This window comes from Salmo salar, chromosome ssa03, assembly GCF_905237065.1.
Source record: "Salmo salar chromosome ssa03, Ssal_v3.1, whole genome shotgun sequence".
Classification (NCBI taxonomy): Eukaryota; Metazoa; Chordata; class Actinopteri; order Salmoniformes; family Salmonidae; genus Salmo; species Salmo salar.
The window spans coordinates 53,949,315-53,969,408 of record NC_059444.1 but is presented as its reverse complement, the minus strand read 5'-3'; the positions used below and the strand labels follow the sequence as shown (position 1 = coordinate 53,969,408).

Genomic DNA, 20,094 nt, shown 5'->3' with positions numbered 1-20,094 from the left:
CGACTTGCCAAAACTATAGTTTATTAACAAGAAATTTGTGGAGTGGTTGAAAAACGAGTTTTAATGACTCCAACCACATGTTGCTTCTGCTCCGGCGCCATTTTACAATCATTACAAGAATAAATCAGTCTGTGAATTTGAACCAATCAAGCTGATAAATCGTTCATTTTGCATCTTGCCTGCATATTATCTAGGTTACTGTAGGCTATCTGAAATTAGATGTATGCCAATCAGGGGCTGTAGGCTACCTGCATCTAGCTAACCAAACTATGGCAAAGTTGAATTACAATATAAACCCAGATTTTTGTCAGTAGGCCTAGTCTATTCCTATTGAAATGACAAGTCAATCTCGAAAATTGGCCATTTATAACTGTTTGGTAGTATTAAAATCTGGCACATAATAAAGTAACAATTGTCAGAAATTTGCCTAACATTCGTTTTAAAATGGTGTCCAAGTATTTCTTTCACAGACACTTCGAGATCCTCTGTCCAACTTTCATCGCTCAAACAAACTCCTGTCGGATGTATCTATAGTTATAGTTATGCACATGTGCATAAGGTTTTATTTACAATCGCAGCAGTTAAATCGACATTCATTGATGGATAATGATCTGGGGTGTTTAATGAGGAAGAATGATAATTTAAAATTCCTTTGTTAGTCAAGTTAGCTCTCAATAATGATTGTTTTGATGGAAAACCGAATTTTGCTTCTTATGTCGTTACAAGTTATGTTGATATTCCTTCTTTATTCGCTCGATAACGTTATGCGGAAAAGTTGTATTGGCTGAATGTGGCAACTCCTCGCTTACAGGCCTTGTGGTGCAGTGTTGAGTGGTACTTGGGCAATACTTTTCAGCGAGACCTGTCGACCCTTGCTCCAATGGCCACAATGGCTAAATTACTTCCGAACAAGAAGGGTCCACGGAGCTCCTCACATGTAGAACAATGAGTTAAAAAATCTATAGCCTCTCCCCTTGTGGCTCATATGAAATCACATGAACACTTTCACTTTCCAAACATCACTCGAAGTGTACTTCCGTGCTTGTGGGACATCTAATTCATCTTCGAAAATAACTTGAATAACAACTTGTTGGCCTACAGTTGAAAACGTTTTCATTACGTCCTCTCCGTCCTTCGTCCAAACGCGCGTCTATCGGTATGTGCACTCGTCTGAATGAATCAATCCGCTCGGGGCCTGTATTGAAATGTAAATAGTCTACATAATGTCAATCAAACTTTAATGTATCAGTATATATGAACGATCCGGGTCATATTGGGTTGTGTGTATACACAACCCAATATGTTGTGTATACACACACAACCCAATATGACCCGGATCGTTCATTATTCAACTATTAATAATATTCAGTAACCTGGTAAATATTGGATTTTTTCAACAAAGGAAACTGTATTGAAGAGTTGCAGTTGCGTCTGCGCCAATGGACCCGTTACATTTCACAGATGAGGGGTTACTGCGGTTTTTCCGCTGTAGTAAAACAGAAATGTCGTGCATGGAGCAACCACACACCTTTCTTAACCAGCTCCGAGACCACCACCTCATTCCGGAAGAAATGTACAAGGTGAGAGCAGTAGACTGGAATGCCAAGTTTCTATTCACACACCCGCCCACTCACAGTTTAAGCAAGAAGTGCTAAATTACATCCTACCAACCACGGACCCACGCCGACGTCTTTTGATTTGTCCTGACCGGCGTGGGGTTTTTTTTGGGGGGGGGTCTAGACTGGGCCAAATCGGAACCAATCACAGACGTTAATGTTTGGTTGGTCCGGTCTATACTGGCCTTGATTTTAACATCCACAGACATCTAGTCGAATTTGTTCTCAACTGACTTGCCTAGTAAAATAAAATTGACTATAATTGGTTCAGATTTGGTCCCGTTGGGATTTGGCCCAAACATTGACAGATGTATATGGTTGAGAAATCATAGACATCTATGTTTCACAGGTTTGGACAGCACAGTAAATACAAGTAAGGTATATTTCAATACAGCAGAGCACAGTCTAATGTACTAATCTACTCTACCGAATTAAACAACTGTACTCTACTGTATTGAACTCTACTATATGTTACTGTACTCTACTGAAGTAAACTATACTGTATTGTACTATACTTTACTCTACTGAATAAAACCCAGATTAAACCGTGAAACAAAACAAATTGTAGTCTACAGAATTTATTTGGTGAAACTAAAACCAGTTACTGTCCTATTGCTAGCTGGTAACAGGTCTCTGAATGTTATTGTACGAGTGGAAATTGGAGTTGATGATCATTGATTCATAAGGCCTGATATGTGTCCTTAAATTCCTGTCTGTCACATGAACTGATTTGAGATGGTGGTTGCTAGAGAATCAAGTCTATCACTCCACTCCAGCCTTAATTTGACAACCCCCACAAATTGGACCATAGTTTTGTATTTGACCCCTCCTGCAGAAGCTGATTCCGATGAGGAGTAAGGAGCTGAGGGAGAAGGGTGTGTACCAGGTGTTGGACTGGGTGGAGGCAGAGAGGCCCGACAGCATCAAGGTGTTCTGGAACTGTGTGTTCAGGGACCACCTCCTGCAGCAGTACCCCACGTTATGCCTGCTCCGAAACCGCCTGCTGGACGGTCAGTTCTGGAGTCTTCACTCTTCTTATTGTATTATTATGGCATTCATTTGTATAAGTTAGTATCGGTATCTAATTCTAATTCCTAGTTTAATATAAATGTAGCTGCAATGGTGGATGCTTAGAAGTTGAGATTCAATGCCTTGTCAAATTGATATTATAATTGTTTTAATTAGTTGTAAATAATTTAGGTTGCATGGTTTGCTAAATTTTGCCTCCAATCCCATGCAGGGTCGTTCACATTCTATGAGAAACTGCCAAAGAAGGTGGAGGAGGAAGAGGAGGATAAAAAGCAGAAGGCTTCAGCAGAAGCAGAAGAGGAGGAGGAGGAAGAGGAGAAAGAGGAGGAGAAAACAAGAAGGAAAAATAGTAAACAGAAAGAGCGAAGTGAGAGTGCTGAGGAGGAGCAGCCCAGCACGTCCACCCAGTCCAACCCCAGTCAGAAGAGGAAAGTCCAGAGGCCGACCCACTGTGAGTCCCAGGATTCATGCTGCCTTCTGGGAAAGAGCAGGACTTGAGTCAGAAAGTCTAAAGTCCCTCTAACCTTTTTTGGGGGGGGAAAATATATTTATTTTTAATTTCAAGTCACATCTTAATGTTTGTCTGGAATGTGTCCCCATGCAGGTTTACGTTTCAGGAAGGGGGAGAAAGATGACATCTGGAACTGGCCCATCTACAAGACCCAGCTCCCAGTCACCTGTGGGGTCAAAGAAGGCACGCTCATCAGGAACATGCTGGCCAAAGGTAGGTCGTAACAATGGACTTAATGTGATGTGATTCTCTGTGTTTCTGTGTAACGGTGGCAGTGGTTCGGCCCAAATAACCGTGCCTGAGACCTTAAAGGGGCAATCTGCAGTTGCTACATTGGTTTTTGGACTTATACATTTATGATATGTACCCATTGATTCTTGAAGAATACAACTTATAAATATCTCGTGAGCTTAGTTCAACTGTCTTACCCCATCAGAACAAAATATAAGCTTTTTTTACTACAATGTTTGTTAACAAAGTAAATGTAAACAACCCCTCAAAACATGGTTAAAACTAGAATGTTAATAGCATGGATGGTCAGTCTTTGCATCCATAGCCCATTTTATGAATTTGATAGTGGTTACATTTCTCCAGCCCTAAGACCAGAGCCCATATCCACAAAGCATCTCAGAAAAGGTCCTAGGGATCCTGTTAAAACAAGTTTTTTTAAGACAACAAAAAGACAACTGACAGTAGGTTTTAGAATGAAGTAAGATACTTCGCAGACAAATTCTGAGTCAGGATTAAAATCAACTCATAAAAGTTTCTCAGCGGGTAATCACGACAGTTTGAGGTACCGCAAAGGAAAGATAGTGATGACTCTCATTGACATTGTTGCAAATGATGGAGAATAACCAATCGCGATGAAGCATTGCCAGTTGTGAACTCCATACTGTAGGTAACGTCCTTCAGGCAACCACGGCGAATCTGACTGTAGCCTACATCAAAAATGTTGCAATGGTAAAAAGTTTGATATAATTTTCGCCTGGCACGATCACTTTTCCTACTCTAATATGTTGGCATGCATAACCTTTTTTTTATTTATTCTGATGGTTTCTAAAAGTGGATTTTTTTACAAGATTACCTTTATTTCAACACACTTGTCACTCACATTTAACAACCCTGAATTGCTTTGCCACAGGAGGCATCAAGTCACTTGCAGATAATGTTGCATACAACGTTGCATACAACGTTTGAAAGGTCTGTAATATCGGCATAAATCCTAGATGCCTTCAATTACTCAATTTATAGGCATGCCCAATTTAGACATATTTTTTTAACAAAGTAATATTGCGCTCCAAATTGATAACATGATGTAGGTAATTAAATAATCTAAAAGAAAAACGCGTTTATTTATTAGCCTAGTGGTTATAAGTATTTAGGCATATAGTTGTGAAATAGGTCTCATGTGACATCATTGTCAAAAGCTCAAGACATACTGTTACATGTACAGTAGGTCTAGATTATTTATGGATTGATCATATAGAAATATTTAAACATTATTTTAACAACTCCAAAGTAATTGTATGTGGCGCAGGAACCACTGACTCACTGCATTTTTCTATTACCAAGAAACCTGCTAATAACCCTTAACTGGTTAGGACAGCTCATGAGGTGTCGACAGATATTTAGGACTTGGTGTGACTCTTATGACTAAAGGCTTCAAGGATAGCTATAGTTTTTTACCCATCAGCACTCACGATAAATGTTCTACTCTGAGACCCTTTGTGGATACGGGCCCAGATCTAATGCATAGTCTTTAGTGGGTTAACACAGTAGTGTGATGTGCAGGAGACACAGTCAGGCACATGTGTACTACGGTCAATTTGACTTTGCATGGTTTTAATTTGTAGTGGTGTGTATGATGTCTGACTTCCTCAATGGTCTGTCTCAGGGGAGAGGTGCATTGTGGTCCAGGGTCACTGGTTCACCCCAAGTGGCTTTGAGGAGTTTGGGGGGAAGAAGAGCAGTAGGAAGTGGAAGTACAGTATCCGCTGTAGCGGCACCACTCTGGGAGAACTGATCCAGGTACAGCATATAGTTTGATTTGATTTATTTGACAATTTAAAAACACAATTCAACCAGACATGGATACATTGCATTTAAATATATATAACATATTCATCAAATATGACACAGAAAAGTGGGAGGGGTGGCCACGTGTGTCTCTATTATGCGTGGAAATACTTAGGAACAGATTTCCCAAATGTAAAATCACTTGGAGCTGATTTCCTGGTGTTTTTACAGTTTTTTTATATCCAACAATAAAAATTCAACAACTGGTGCTCAGAAAACTTGGTGGGCCAAATAAAACCACCAGCGGGCCAAATTCAGCCCGCAGGCCGACAGTTGAGGAGCCCTGTTTTATAGGCTATACTGTAGGGGTTTCCTGTAACCCCTGAATTCGAGATGCATGTGCAGTCCGGCAATATCAATTATGCGTGTGCTTTGAATTAATACCGGCTTTGTGTGAAGTAAATATGCTAGGCTGAAGGCTTCCATGTGACAACCTGTTAGGATAATGTAAAATTAAATGTTTTGCTAATCTGATGCTGCTCATGTTGTCTATTTTGTGGAATTGCATTAGTGCTGACATTGGGGGAAAATGTCACTTAATTCTTTCGGGGAAATATGAAGAGTGTTGCTGGGTCAGTCAGGGATCCCGGTTAACCATGTAAATCCCTAACACCCACACACACTTAACATGTACACACACACACACACACACACACACACACACACACACACATGCTTGTCCAAAGGGGAATGGCTTCTGGGTAGCGAGTGGCATAATCTAGAATGACCAGAATGTATTGGTGCCCTCTGGCAGATTTGAGTAGTGGGCCCACTATGTCCATCGCTATCCTCTCAAATGGCGTTTTGATTATGGGGAGTGGCACTAACAGGCTTCTAAACGCTGGTCGGGGAGCTGTTACCTGGCACGGAAATGGTTGCGACCGGAAACCCGTTCGTCCGCCGAGGTCGTCGAGACCATCGTACTCAACCAGTTTCAGCGAGGTCTACCCCAAGAAGTGCGACGATGGGTTGGCCAGAACGAGGTACTTTCCGCCGACCATCTCGTGGGCCTGGTGAATCAAGTCGAACATCTGTGTTCGGGGGGGTTGTCCCGGTCTGTAGGACCACTGGTGGAAGCGGTGTGCCCTCACGGTATCGGTCACTCCCAGTCTAGTCAGAATCTCTCCCTTGAGTTTATCGTAATCCTGTGCATCCTTCAACTCCAGGTCGAAATATGCTTTTTGAGCGTCCCCTGCCAGGTATGGTGCCAGAAGCCCTGCCCATTCTTCTGTCGGCCACTTCTCCCTCTCTGCCGTCCTTTCGAAGGTGGTAAGATATGCTTCCACATCATCCTGCGCTGTCATTTTTTGAAGAAAATGATTGGCCCACCTTTGGGTATTTGCAGCTGGTAACTGAGCCCCAATTTGGTCCGCTAGCCCCTTTAGGCCTTCTCTTAACTCCCGGGTGTTTCTCTCTTGCTCTTCTCTGAGCAGCTGGTTGGTGCAGTGCTGGACCTGTAACGTGTCCTGATACATTCGCATTGCATCCTGATGAGCTATTTGTTGAGCTCTAGTTGCCTCTTGTTGGGCGGCCGCCGCTTGTAACAGGGCCTGTATGGCTCCCTCCATACTAATTTTCATGAAAAAAAACTGTCCTAACCAAACAAAGCCACAAAAAAATAAAAATAAAACCTGACTCCCCTTTGGAGTGCTAACTAAACTTTTATTTATTTTTTTATTTTTTTCTACCTAACCAGCGGTATGGTTAATCCAGTGCCCACACTCTCCACCACGTGTGGCAAACCTCTTCAAAGTTAGGAGCGTTTGTCACAAATTAAGTGGGAAACTGTCACCAAAGTCAGCCCAGAATGAAAGTTCTTTCGAACATGACAGTACCTGTGTGTTTGTTTCGCTGTCCTGGTCCACCCAGGCCGCAGGTAAGGTCAAGGATAGTTCGGTACACAAATCTGGTTCTCGGTAGGTCCAGGTCTAAACGCCAACAGGTATGTCCAAAACAGTCCAGCTCGTACACGGTAAATCCAGCCAATGTAGATTGTCTCTTTCTCTATGGTTCATAGATCCTTCCCGACCTCTCTCTCTCTTCCTGGTTTTTCTTGACCTTTTATCTGTGGGTCGGCTCCACCTTCTGAGGGTTCCCCTTGCTTCTGGGAATTGTAGTTCTGATCGGGGTGGCCATTTTAGTGATCGGGCAGAGCCCGTTTATTAGTTCTGCCCTCACGTATCTGCCATTTATCACTCGACCCCCTTCTTTGCCACACTATAATCCTATGCATAACACTTGTATTTTCATCAACATTTATGATGAGCATTTCTGTAAATTGATGTGGCTCTCTGCAAAATCACCGGATGTTTTGGAAGCAAAACATTACTGAACGTAACTCGCCAATGTAAACTGAGATTGTTGGATATAAATATGAACTTTATCGAACAAAACATACATGTATTGTGTAACATGAAGTCATATGAGTGTCATCTGATGAAGATCATCAAAGGTTAGTGATTCATTTTATCTCTATTTCTGCTTTTTGTGACTCCTCTCTTTGGCTGGAAAATGGCTGTGTTTTTTTTGTGTATAGGCGCTGACCCTACATAATCATATGTTTTGCTTTCGCCGTAAAGCCTTTTTGAAATCAGACACTGTGGCTGGATTAACAAGAAGTAAAGCTTTAAAATGGTGTATAATACTTGTATGGTTGAGGAATTTTAATTATGAGATTTTTGTTGTTTTGAATTTGGCGCCCTGCACTTTCACTGGCTGTTGTCATATCGATCCCGCTAACGGGATTCAAGCCATAAGAAGTTAAAAATATTACACAGCTCCATTTAGGTTGCTAGTTATTAGCACTGTGACAACCAACCCGTGAGGCAACCAACCCTGATCTCACCTACTCTTACCACAGCATATCGGTTTATCATTACATATACCAGAAAATTGGTCCAGATGGAGCAACAAACTATAGTTACATTATAACATTTTTGTTTTTCTGTAAAGAAACTAAATGTACAGGTATTTCACTGATATGCCATTCAGTCACTCAACACTAAAAAGCAATGTCTGTCCCCCTTTCTCTACCCCCTCCCATCACCATCCCACCAACCTCAGGAAGGTCATTTAACTTCACCAGACTTTAAAAGAAGAAAGAGTGCACAGGTAGGAGACCAATCTTTCAATATACCACATCCTCTGCATTAACAGCCAAACTTCATTTGACCATTTAGTTGTACACATTTCTATGTAAAAATGACTTTGTAATAACTGAATTAAAAAATATATCCTTGCCTTTAACAACTGAATATAATCCAGGATAACCACTCTGGTTCCTCATCCACTGTTAGGAGGTCCTGGCGAATTAATAGAGCGGGAACACATGATTGCAATTTGGATTCTCTAAGTAGAGCCTGATACCATACTGGGTATATGAAGATGTGGGACCAATAAAAGTGCAAAGAAAGTGCTGCATCGTCATAGCATCTGAGTACATGTTGTTTATAAATGTTAGTCATGAATCAGTTTTATTGCAACATCTAAACTTGACAACAGCTTAGCCTCAGCCGTTGATATTGTGATGTTTATTCGAGCATAAATTTAATTTTCTTTGTACATGTTCTTACCATATTAGACAAAGAGTCTATTATGTGACTGATATATGTAAAACTGATCTGTCCCTTTTCTCCTATCTAGAGAGCACTGTTTCCCTCCAACCAATCAAGGGGCTCAATCACACGTATGTACACCAATCACAACTTAATTCAATCTTTCTGAATCCTTTAGACATGACTATCTGGTAAAGGGGATGGTTTTGTCTCTCTGTGTATTTTTGATGTTATAACGTTTTGTGAATACACAGGCCGGACCCTTCATGCTTACAGTGCATTTGGAAAGTATTCAGACCCCTTGACTTTTTCCACATTTTGCAATGTTACAGCATTAAAACTGTAATATCTTATGTTTCACCGAGTCGTGGCTGAACGACGACACAGATAATATAGAGCTGGCGGGATTTTCCATGCACCGGCAGAACAGAGGAGTAGCTACGTCTGGTAAGACGAGGGGTGTCTTTTTGTCAATAACAGCCGGTGCACAATGTCTAATATTAAAGAAGTATCGAGGTATTGCTCGCCTGAGGTAGAGTACCTTATGATAAGCTGTAGACAACACTATCTACCAAGAGAGTTCTCATCTATATTATCCGTAGCCGTCTATTTAGCGCCGTCTATTTAGCACCACAGACCGATGCTGGAATGAAGACCGCATTCAACCAACTCTATAAGGCCATAAGCAAGCAAGAAAATGCTCATTCAGAAGCGGCACTCCTAGTGGCCGGGGACTTTAAAGCAGGTAAACTTAAAACAGTTTTGCCAAATTTGTACCTACATGTCACATGTGCAACCAGAATAGAAAAAAACTCTAGATCCCCTTTACTCCACACACAGAGATGAATACAAAGCTCTCCCCCGCCCTCCATTTGGCAAATCTGACCATAATTATATCCTCCTGGTTCCTGCTTACAAGCAAAAATTAAAAGGAGGAAATACCAGTGACTCGCTCAATACGGAAGTGGTCAGATGATGCGGATGCTACGCTACAGGACTGTTTTGCTAACACAGACTGGAATATGTTCCGAGATTCATCCACTGGCATTGAGGAGTATCCCACCTCAGTCATCGGCGAACCAGACGAACCATTAAACAAGCAAAGCGACCATACATGATTAAGATTGAATCCTACTACACCGGCTCTGACGCTTGTCAGATGTGGCAGGGCTTGAAAACTATTACGGACTACAAAGGGAAACCCAGACGCGAGCTGCACAGTGACACGAGACTACCAGACGAGCGAAATGCCTTTTATGCTCGCTTCAAGGCAAACAACACTGAAGCATGCACGAAAGCACCAGCTGTTCTGGATGACTGTGTGATAACGCTCTCGGTAGCCGATGTGAGCGAGACCTTTAAACAGGTCAACATTCACAAAGCCGCGGGGCCAGACGGATTACCAGGACGTGCACTCAAAGCATGCGTGGACCAACTGGCATGTGTCTTCACTGACATTTTCAACCTCTCCCTGACTGAGTCTGTAATACCTACATGTTTCAAGCAGACCACCAGAGTGCCTGTGCCAAAGGAAGCGAAGGTAACCTGCCTAAATGATTACCGCCCCGTAGCACTCATGTCGGTAGCCATGAAGTGCTTTGAAAGACTGGTCATGGCTCACATCCTCCCGGATACCCTAGGCCCACTTCAATTTGCATACTGCCCCAACAGATCCACAGATGACGCAATCAAAAGGAACACCTATGTGAGAATGCTGTTCATTGACTACAGCTCAGCGTTCAACACCATAGTGCCGACAAAGCTCATCACTAAGCTAAGGGCCCTGGGACTAAACACCCCCTCTGCAACTGGATCCTGGACTTAACGGGCCACCCCCAGGTGGTAAGTGTAGGCTACAACACGTCTGCCACGCTGATCCTCAACATACTCCCTGTTCACCCAAGACTGCATGGCCAAACACGATTCCAACACCGTCATTAAGTTTGCTGACGACACAACAGTGGTAGGCCTGATCACGACAACGATGAGACAGCCTATAGGGCGGAGGTCAGAGAACTGGCAGGGTGTTGCCAGGACAACAACCTCTCCCTCAACGTGAGCAAGACAAAGGAGATGATTGTGGACTACAGGAAAAGGTGGGCCAAACAGGCCCCCATTAATATTGACGTGGCTGTAGTGGAGCGGTCGAGAGTTTCAAGTTCCTTGGTGTCCACATCACCAACGAACTATCATGGTCCAAACACACCAAGACAGTCGTGAAGAGCGCACGACAAAAGCTTTTCCCCCTCAGGAGACTGAAAAGATTTGGCATGGGTCCCCAGATCCTCAAAAAGTTATACAGCTGCACCATCGAGAGCATCCTGACCGGTTGCGTCACCGCCTGGTATGGCAACTGCTCGGAACCTGACTGTAAGGTGCTACAGATGGTAGTGCGAACGGCCCAGTACATCACTGGGGCCAAGCTTCCTGCCATCCAGGACCTACATAATAGGTGGTGTCAGAGGAAAGCCCATAAAATTGTCAGAAACTCCAGTCACCCTAGTCAGACTGTTTTCTCTGCTACCGCACGGTAATCGCACGGCTAGTCTAGGACCAAAAGGCTCCTTAACAGCTTATACCCCCAAGCCATAAGACTGCTGAACAATTAATCAAATGGCCACCGGACCCCCATTTGTTTTCTACACTGCTACTACTCACTATTTATTATCTATGATTAGTCACTTCACCCCTACCTACATACACAAATTACCTCAACTAACCTGTACCCCCGCAAACTGACTCAGTACCGGATTTGATTTGATTTATTCTTATGGATGAAGAAAATAATCTCTCAATCCATACACAATACCCCATAATGACAAAGCAAAAACTCTTAGCAAATTTCTTAAAAAGAAAAATCTGAAATATCACATTTACATAAGTATTCAGACCCTTTATTCAGTACTATATTGAAGCACTTACAGCCTCAAGTCTTCTTGGGTATGATGCTACAAGCTTGGCACACCTATATTTGGGGAGTTTCTCCAATTCTTCTCTACAGATCCTCTCAAGCTCTGTCAGGTTGGATGGGGAGTGTCTTTGCACAGCTATTTTCAGGTCTCTCCAGAGATGTTCGATCGGGTTCAAGTCCGGGCCTCAGGCTGGGCCACTGAAGGACATTAAGAGACTTGTCCCGAAGCCATTCCTGCATCGTCTTGGCTGTGTACTTTGGGTTGTTGTCTTGTTGGAAGGTGAACCTTCGCCCCATTCTGAGGTCCTGAGCGCTCTGGAGCAGGTTTTCATCAAGGATCTCTCTGTACTTTCCTCCGTTCATCTTTCCCTCAATCCGGACTAATCTCCCAGTCCCTGCCGCTGAAAAACATCCCCACAGCATGATGCTGCCACCACCATGCTTCACTGTAGGGATGGTGCCAGGTTTTCTCCAGACATGACGCTTGGCATTCATCATATCAGAGAATCTTGTTTCTCGTGGTCTAAGAGTCCTTTAGGTGCCTTTTGGCAAACTCCAAGCGGGCTGTCATGTGCTTTTTACTGAGGATTGGCTTCCGTCTGGCCACTCTACCGTAAAGGCCTGATTGGTAGAGTGCTGCAGAGAAGGTTGTCCTTCTGGAAGGTTCTCTCATCTCAACAGAGGAACTCTGGAGCTCTGTCAGTGACCATCAGGCCCTTCTCCCCCGATTGCTCAGTTTTCCCGGGCGGCCAGCTCTAGGAATAGTCTTGGTAGTTCCAAATTTCTTCCATTTAAGAATGGTGGAGGCCACTGCCTTCTTGGGGACCTTAAATGCTGCAGAAATGTTTTGGTACCCTTCCCTAGATCTGTGCGGACACAATCCTGTCTCGGAGCTCTATGGACAATTCCTTCGACCTCATGGCTTGGTTTTTGCTCTAACGTGCACTATTCAACTGTGGGACCTTATATATAGACTGGTGTGTGCCTTACCAAATCATGTCCAATCAATAGAATTTACCACAGGTGGACTCCAATCAAGTTGTTGAAACATCTCAAGGATGATCAATGGAAACAGGATGCACCTTAGCTCAATATTGAGTCTCATAGGAAAGGGTCAAAATACTTATGTAAATAAGGTATTACTGTTTTTATTTGTAATAAATTAGCAAACATTTCTGAATCATTTTTTTCTTTGTCATTATGGGGTATTGTGTGTAGATTGATGAGGGAAAAAACTGATTTAATACATTTTAGAATAAGGCTGCAAAGTAACAAAATACGGAAAAAGTGAAGGGGTCTGAATACTTTCCGAATGCACTGTATATAGTCAACTATCTTTCCCTAAACCTCTTTGTTTATCTTTACTTCAGAATCTGAGGAGGATGACGATGATGATGAGGAGGACGAGGTAGAGGAAGAAGCAGAGCAGGAACGAGAGGAAGGAGAGAGAGAAGAGCAGGCAAACACTGCTGAAGGAGGGAGCGATAAAGGAGGCAGCCATGGTGCTGTGAAAAAGTCTGTCTTCAAAGTCACATATGGAGACATCAATGGAACGCTACATAAGCATCGGTTTGCATCAGGTACATATTTTATTATTTCAAGGTTTAATAAAAATAAGAAAATCCTATAGCTGTGAGAGCTTCCCATGTCTGTAACACACTGCCTTCAGACACACGTAACTGCGCCACACATACTGTAACCTAAAGACATGGCTAAAGGAAAATCAGATGTGTGAACACGTGATATTAGCTGTATATAGCCGCTTTCCATGTTGTCTGTGAGGCGCGTAGATATTGTTTGTTCATTTTCTGTCTTTTGTTCGGTTGCTTTTTGTGTCATTGCGCTTTCTGTCTGCGTACTAAGTGTTAGTTGTCATATGTTGCTCTCTGCTCTGTATGTGCTCATTGTCTGTCTGAACAGGGACTATGGTCAAAAATGTGCTGACTGGCTAAAACCGGCACTTGTACTGAAAATGTCCCTACAAAAATAGACGTAATATTATCGATAATACACTACAGGTTATTTGACCATAGCCCTATGTCACTCTGGTCAGCTGTAGTGACCCATATTGGATTAATTTGAGTTTGTACTTCTGCCCCTATCGCCTCTGTTTCCACACAGGGTCGTGTGGAAAGAGCATCCGTACGGAGCTGCGCTGGATGACCCCGGTGGAGTTTGTGACGGTGGGGTCAGCTCTGGAAGATCCCTCCTGGAAGAAAGACATCCAGTGGGACGGGAAATCACTCAGCCTCCTCATTGAGGTACAGAGGGAAAGAGAAGAGAGAGAGAGGAAGAAAGATGAGGGAAAAGGAATGTTTGTTTGGCACTTACCAACCTACTGTACAAGGAATGGCTTAAGATAGTCTGACAGGTCTTTAAGTGATGAAAACATTTCCCTTCTTCAAAAAGGTCTTTGTTTCTCATTTTCAGAGTAAGATCTTGGTCATCCACTCTCTCCTGTGTAAGTGCAACCTGTGCAGCTCCACGGCCAACGACAGGGTAAGTTTCCCCCTCGATCCTCAGGAACATGGTGGCACCCACTTACCAATCAGCCAATCACATTGGTTAAACGAATGCTTCAGTTTTAATAATGAAATTCCAAGATGTTTCTTAACATCACTGTATAGGGAATGAATGAATGAATGACATTTTTGTGTCAAATCATCAGTTGGCAACCCATCCCTTACGGGATTAATTGACACATTAACAAACATTACAATGATTCACAGTGATAATTCTTCTGGTGTTCTGCGCAGTGTGCACCGCCTAAATAATGAAAAGGAAATCAGTACATAATAGTAGATAAGGTTATCCAAGCAATAATAATAATAATAATAACCCTAGATCGGTAAAACTTATACATCAATACAGAAAAATTCAACAGAAGGTGTTTCAACCTGATCTTGCACAAAGAGAAGATTCAAATGTGAGAGGCCTACAATATCTATAGACATATGTGGACTTTGCTATATAAAAACAAAATACTTTTAGAATTGAATTATAGGTCACCAATTTGTCTTTTATTCCAGGCTTTATCAAAAAAATTCAGCAAACAGAAATACACAATGTACAAAACATTTCAGTTTCTCCTCATCACTCAGCCACATATTGCCAGGGTATATCTGGTGGGTTTTCTGAAATAAGGACAAGTGTATATATCGTAGTAGAAAGTGCAATGGATGATAAAATGAATGTTATTTTTTATTTCTTCGAGGTCACAATAGTTACATCGTTTTTCCTCATCCATTTGACCATTATCCCGATCTGTTTCAATACGCAGGGGGAATATCCCTGATCTTACACATAACGATCTCTTGCTTTTAGGTAGGTTGTACATAATATACTGTATCTCTCACACACACAAATTCACACTTAATCAAACAAAAGGTTCTCAATTTGGGTATATGATTAATCTCCCCCACCCATTTATTTTCATATTACGTCATCAGTTGTTTTTTAATAGTGTCTGTCTCCCTTAATTTGTTTTTTGTGCAAATGTTAAAAGTCAGACTGCTGGAAAAGGGCCAAGCGACATTTTGGTTGCCCAGGTTCCTCCTGTGAACAGATCCCATTGAAAACGTTTCTGGCAATAGGCATATCCAACAGTCTATTCCAGTCTCACTATGCACGCCTTCCATCTCACCTCACAGGGATCCCAGCTCATGTCCCCAGTTAATGCCAGTATAGGTGCAAAGTTGTTGGACATTTAGAAAATAACACACTGCTTTGAGATACCTCTTAGCAACTCACAGTCCTGCTGAATAGTCCACAACAGGACACACATGTCTGATAAAGTTTGGAATATGTGGCAAAAACAATATCTCTGTATTCTGGTTTTTCCTATAACTCCAAGAACTCTACTTGCTGAGTCAGCCAGAGCAGATGTGCCATATAGGAAGGTCATATGTTCATCAATATAATTGCTACTAAACTCAATCAATTCTTCAACACAACATAGCATGATTCTCAATATTTTGCACCAATTGACTGCACGTAGTAACATTTTCCGCAGGTCTTGTTCAGTTTCTGCCATTAAAATAATATCATCAGCATTTCATCATCATACAGTGCATTCGGAAAGTATTCAGACCTGTTGAATTTTTCCACAATTGGTTACGTTTCAGCCGTATTCTAAAATTGCTTACATATTTTTTTTTCTCATCAATCTACACACAATACCCCGTAATGACAAACTGAAAACAGTATTTAAAAAATGTTTGCAAATGTATAAAAAATTTAAAACATACCTTATTTACATAAGTATTCAGACCCTTTCCTATGAGACTCAATATTGAGCTAAGGTGCATCCTGTTTCCATTGATCATCCTTGAGATGTTTATACAACTTGATTGGATTCCACCTGTGGTAAATTCAATTGATTGGACATGATTTGGAAAGGTACACACCTGTCTATATAAGTTCCCACAGTTGACAGTGCAAGCCATGAGGTCGAAGGAATTGCAGGAGCTCTATGGACAGCATAGAAGGTTCCCAAAAACACAGTGGCCTCCATCCTTCTTAAATGGAAGAAGTTTGGAACCACCAAGACTCTTCCTAGAGCTGGCCGCCTGGCCAAACTGAACAATCGGGGGAGAAGGGCCTTGGTCAGGGAGGTGACCAAGAACCCGATGGTCACTCTCACAGAGCTCAAGAGTTCCTCTGTGGAGGATTGGAGAACCTTCCAAAAGGACAACCATCTCTGAAGTACTCCACCAATCAGGCACTCCACCAATCAGATGGAAGCCACTCCTCAGTAAAAGGCACATGACAACCCGCTTGAAGTTTGCCAAAAGGCACTTAAAGAACTCAGACCATGAAAAACAAGATTCTCTGGTCTGATGAAACCAATATTGAACTCTTTGGCCTGGATGCCAATCGTCACATCTGGAGGAAACCAGACAGTTTTAAAATATGACTGTAACGTAACAAAATCTGGAAAAAGTCAAGGGGTCAGAATATTTTCAGAATCCATTGTATCTTACTCCAATATTTAACCGTTTTAATTTATTTTACCAAATCATTAATAAACATAGCAAACAGAGTCTTTGATAAGGAGTCTTGTTTTACACCCGAGAGTGTGAGAAACCAATCTGCACGATATTCGTTAACACACAAACAGACAGTTGGTGCTTGATTGTTAACCAATTCCTTCTCACCTTCCTCTCTTCTCTGCCTTGGCAGCATGATCAGGATAACGATGACGACTGCTTCATCTGTAGAAGCCAGGGCAGCTTGATATGCTGTGATGAGTGTCCTCGCTCCTTCCATCAGAGATGTCATCTTCCTAATGTGGATGATGCCATAATGGGGTGAGAAGAGTTGAGGGTTGATGAGAGAGAGTGAGAGAAAGAGATTGATACAAGAGAGGTCTGTTTTTTCTGTGTAGGTTAACTTAGCTGTCAGCTTATTTGTGCACTATTGAAATGTTTGTGTGTGTGTGTGTGTGTGTGTGTGTGTGTGTGTGTGTGTGTGTGTGTGTGTGTGTGTGTGTGTGTGTGTGTGTGTGTGTGTGTGTGTGTGTGTGATCACAGGGATGATTGTCCGTGGATGTGTACATTCTGTGTACAGAGGACCAGTCAGTCGTGGCGCTACCCCAAACAAATGACCTACCAGGAAGCCTTAACCTGCCGAATCTCAGACCACCTACTGGTGAGGCGCCTGAATTAATGACTTCTACCATTGGTCCAACTGCTTCCAATTGCCTGTCCATTATAAGCATCACTATATACTTGACATGAAATAATTTTTCAGACTTAACTGTAAACAATCTTTGATCAGTCACATAATGGTGTGTTTACTCTGATAGGAATGCCAGTACCTCCTGCTGTGTCTCTACCACGTGGACGAGGATCACATCTTTGTGAAAGATCCTTGCATCAATGTAAGTTTACTTGGTTCTCTCTGTGTGTGTGTGTGTGTGTGTGTGTGTGTGTGTGTGTGTGTGTGTGTGTGTGTGTGTGTGTGTGTGTGTGTGTGTGTGTGTGTGTGTGTGTGTGTGTGTGTGTGTGTGTGTGTGTGTGTGTGTCAAAGTTCACATATATCTCAGTCTGTATGTTTCATTGCCAGGTGAGAAACTACACCAGTGTGATAAAGACCCCTATATGGCTGGACAGGGTTGTGGAGAAGCTGCAGCAGAATCTCTACCAAACAGTGCAACACTTTGTGTCTGATGTGTTGCTTATCTTCACCAACTGTGCCACATTTAACAGGGTAAGACTGCACTACTGCAGTATCCAATGTGAAGACTCAGGGCTAACATTTTGATTATACTAGTCAACTTGTGCTAATGAATGAATAACACTTTAACAATGTGTCTTTGCTAAATGAGTTGTGTTTATTGCATTTCTAGTTTGTTTTTTATGTTTTCTATACAAATGTGTCTGTGTCTTTTTTTAATGAAGGACAATGCAGAGTTCCATGGAATGGGCGAAAGATTGAAGGATCTATTTGAGAGAGAGTTCAAGAGTACATTCAGTATCCAACTTCAGCATCCAACTGCATCCAACAGCCAGTAGAGCCTGTACTGTTATCTCACCATTTTGTATTTTATTTCACCTTTATTTAACCAGTTAGGCTAGTTGAGAACAAGTTCTCATTTGCAACTGCGACCTGGCCAAGATAAAGCAAAGCAGTTTGACACATACAACAACAGAGTTACACATGGAATAAACAAACATACAATCAATAATACAGTGGAAACATCTATATACAGCATGTGCAAATGAGGTAGGATAAGAGAGGTAAAGGCAATAAATAGGCCATGGTGGTGAAGTAATTACAATATAGCAATTAAACACTGGAATGGTAGAATGTGCAGAAGATGAATGTGCAAGTAGAGATACTGGGGTGCAAAGGAGCAAGATAAATAAATAAATACAGTATGGGGATGAGGTAGATTGGATGGGCTATTTACAGATGAGCTATGTACAGGTGCAGTGATCTGTGAGCTATGAGACAACAGGGAATATTCACCATGTCTTTCTATACAGCCTTCATACAGACTTGCATGTACATTGTGATCCATCTAGTCATTTCATGAATTTATTTCATTCATTCTACCAGTCAAAATGGGTGTGTGATAATAATTGAAATAGAATGGTGATAAAATTGCATTTCCCCTCTCATGCAAGAGCCTTAGAATTTCTTACCTTCCAGGTTCTTACTTCTGATTAGGCCTCACTAGATTTATGTTCAGGGATTCTGTTGAAAATAAACTCATGAATTTCTGAAACATTGTAGAGCATACTGTAGGTCAACTTGTTTGACTGTGTGTAGCCTTCCAGAATGTGGTTCTGTTGAGGAGAATATCATCAGACAGAGCAGACGCGCCCTCTTCAGGGCAGTTTGGGCAGCGTCTGCTTTGCGTCTCTGCCCCACGCTGGTAACGTCACAACAATTGTCAGCAGGGAATCCCTGCCCAGAGCTGCGCAGCAGCGTTGCGCAGACATGCTTGGTAAAGAATGCAGCCATTTCGCTTCAGCTTGTTGTAAAGCCACAGGTCTGAGAATGCAAATACTGCAATAGTGGCTTATGTTGGGGTTTGTAGGCATATTTCTTTATATATAATTGAAAGACAAATTTCCAGGCAAGAGCAGTCCATTTAAAATTAATTCATTCTTCCCGAGTCTTCCCGAGTTGACACTTGCAAGTGTCAACTCGTCAGACGTCATGATACCTCATCAGAAGTGTCCACTTAGGGCTGAGGGTGTGTCTTTTAAGTGTTTGGAATGCAACCTCAGAGTCCTTTGACAAAGAAGACGAATCATCTTCGCTGCGTTCGAGTAAAGAGTCTGCAGCTTCATGATATTTCTTCGGGAGAAGGCGGTCCAAAAGATGAGCATGCAGGGTATAAAATACAGCATGGGCGGCTGGCAACTAAAACAACTACCAAACCCAAAGTATTTTGTAAATTGTTGTTGGTACTGTATAATCAGACAGAGATATATATTTCATATTTCAGTCTTGTTTCACAGGAACTTTAACTTTAGAAATACTAGTAGATAATAGCAGAATCTATCGCACACTCAGAGCTGATTAGCTAGTGAAGGAGGCGAACGCTGGAGAAACAGGAAAATGCGATTACAGTCTATAATGAAAGATCATAATTGTATTGAAATTATGAGCTATCGCAAAATAAAATGTTTGCGGATCTTCCAGGCAAAGCAAACAGTTGGCTTAGAATCATAGGAGAGAGCCTCAAATATCACATTCATGTCTTTGGTCTCGTTTGCATGGTCAAACAAAAACAACTTAATGATTGGTTGAAAATAGATCCTCCCACAATGCAGGCATCAGCTACAGGATGAAGTTGGTAAAAAGCAACTGCAGAAACTTGCAGTCAAAACTTCATTACCTTAGATCACATGAGTTCTGTAAGGTTCATGCAGTCAACATGTA

General features: G+C 42.0%; 1 protein-coding gene across 2 annotated transcripts; it reads left to right on the top strand.

The window, feature by feature from the left end:
* The first annotated feature begins 998 nt into the window (after positions 1 to 998).
* LOC106600901 (nuclear body protein SP140-like protein) lies at positions 999 to 18,821 on the top strand. Of its 2 annotated transcripts, none has more exons than XM_014192670.2 (16): positions 999 to 1,156; positions 1,403 to 1,580; positions 2,452 to 2,626; positions 2,857 to 3,096; positions 3,250 to 3,369; positions 5,051 to 5,184; positions 8,296 to 8,343; positions 8,875 to 8,917; positions 13,068 to 13,277; positions 13,819 to 13,958; positions 14,128 to 14,196; positions 16,879 to 17,006; positions 17,229 to 17,346; positions 17,504 to 17,578; positions 17,764 to 17,907; positions 18,099 to 18,821. In XM_014192670.2, exons 2-16 carry the CDS (start codon positions 1,440 to 1,442, stop codon positions 18,210 to 18,212), a joined length of 1,899 nt encoding a protein of 632 aa, XP_014048145.2. In that variant the 5' UTR covers positions 999 to 1,156; positions 1,403 to 1,439; the 3' UTR covers positions 18,213 to 18,821. The 2 variants fall into 2 exon arrangements, with proteins under 2 accessions (XP_014048145.2, XP_014048144.2); XM_014192669.2 differs by having other exon boundaries at positions 1,003 to 1,207.
* Positions 18,822 to 20,094: the final 1,273 nt, after the last annotated feature.

Bases quoted from the DNA above. Each gene is read 5' to 3' on its own strand.
- LOC106600901 (XM_014192670.2), top strand. From the start codon at position 1,440: ATGGACCCGTTACATTTCACAGATGAGGGGTTACTGCGGTTTTTCCGC. The intron at 8,344-8,874 runs GTAGGAGACCAA...TCTCCTATCTAG, and splicing joins AAAGAAGAAAGAGTGCACAG to AGAGCACTGTTTCCCTCCAA. The intron at 13,278-13,818 runs GTACATATTTTA...GTTTCCACACAG, and splicing joins TAAGCATCGGTTTGCATCAG to GGTCGTGTGGAAAGAGCATC.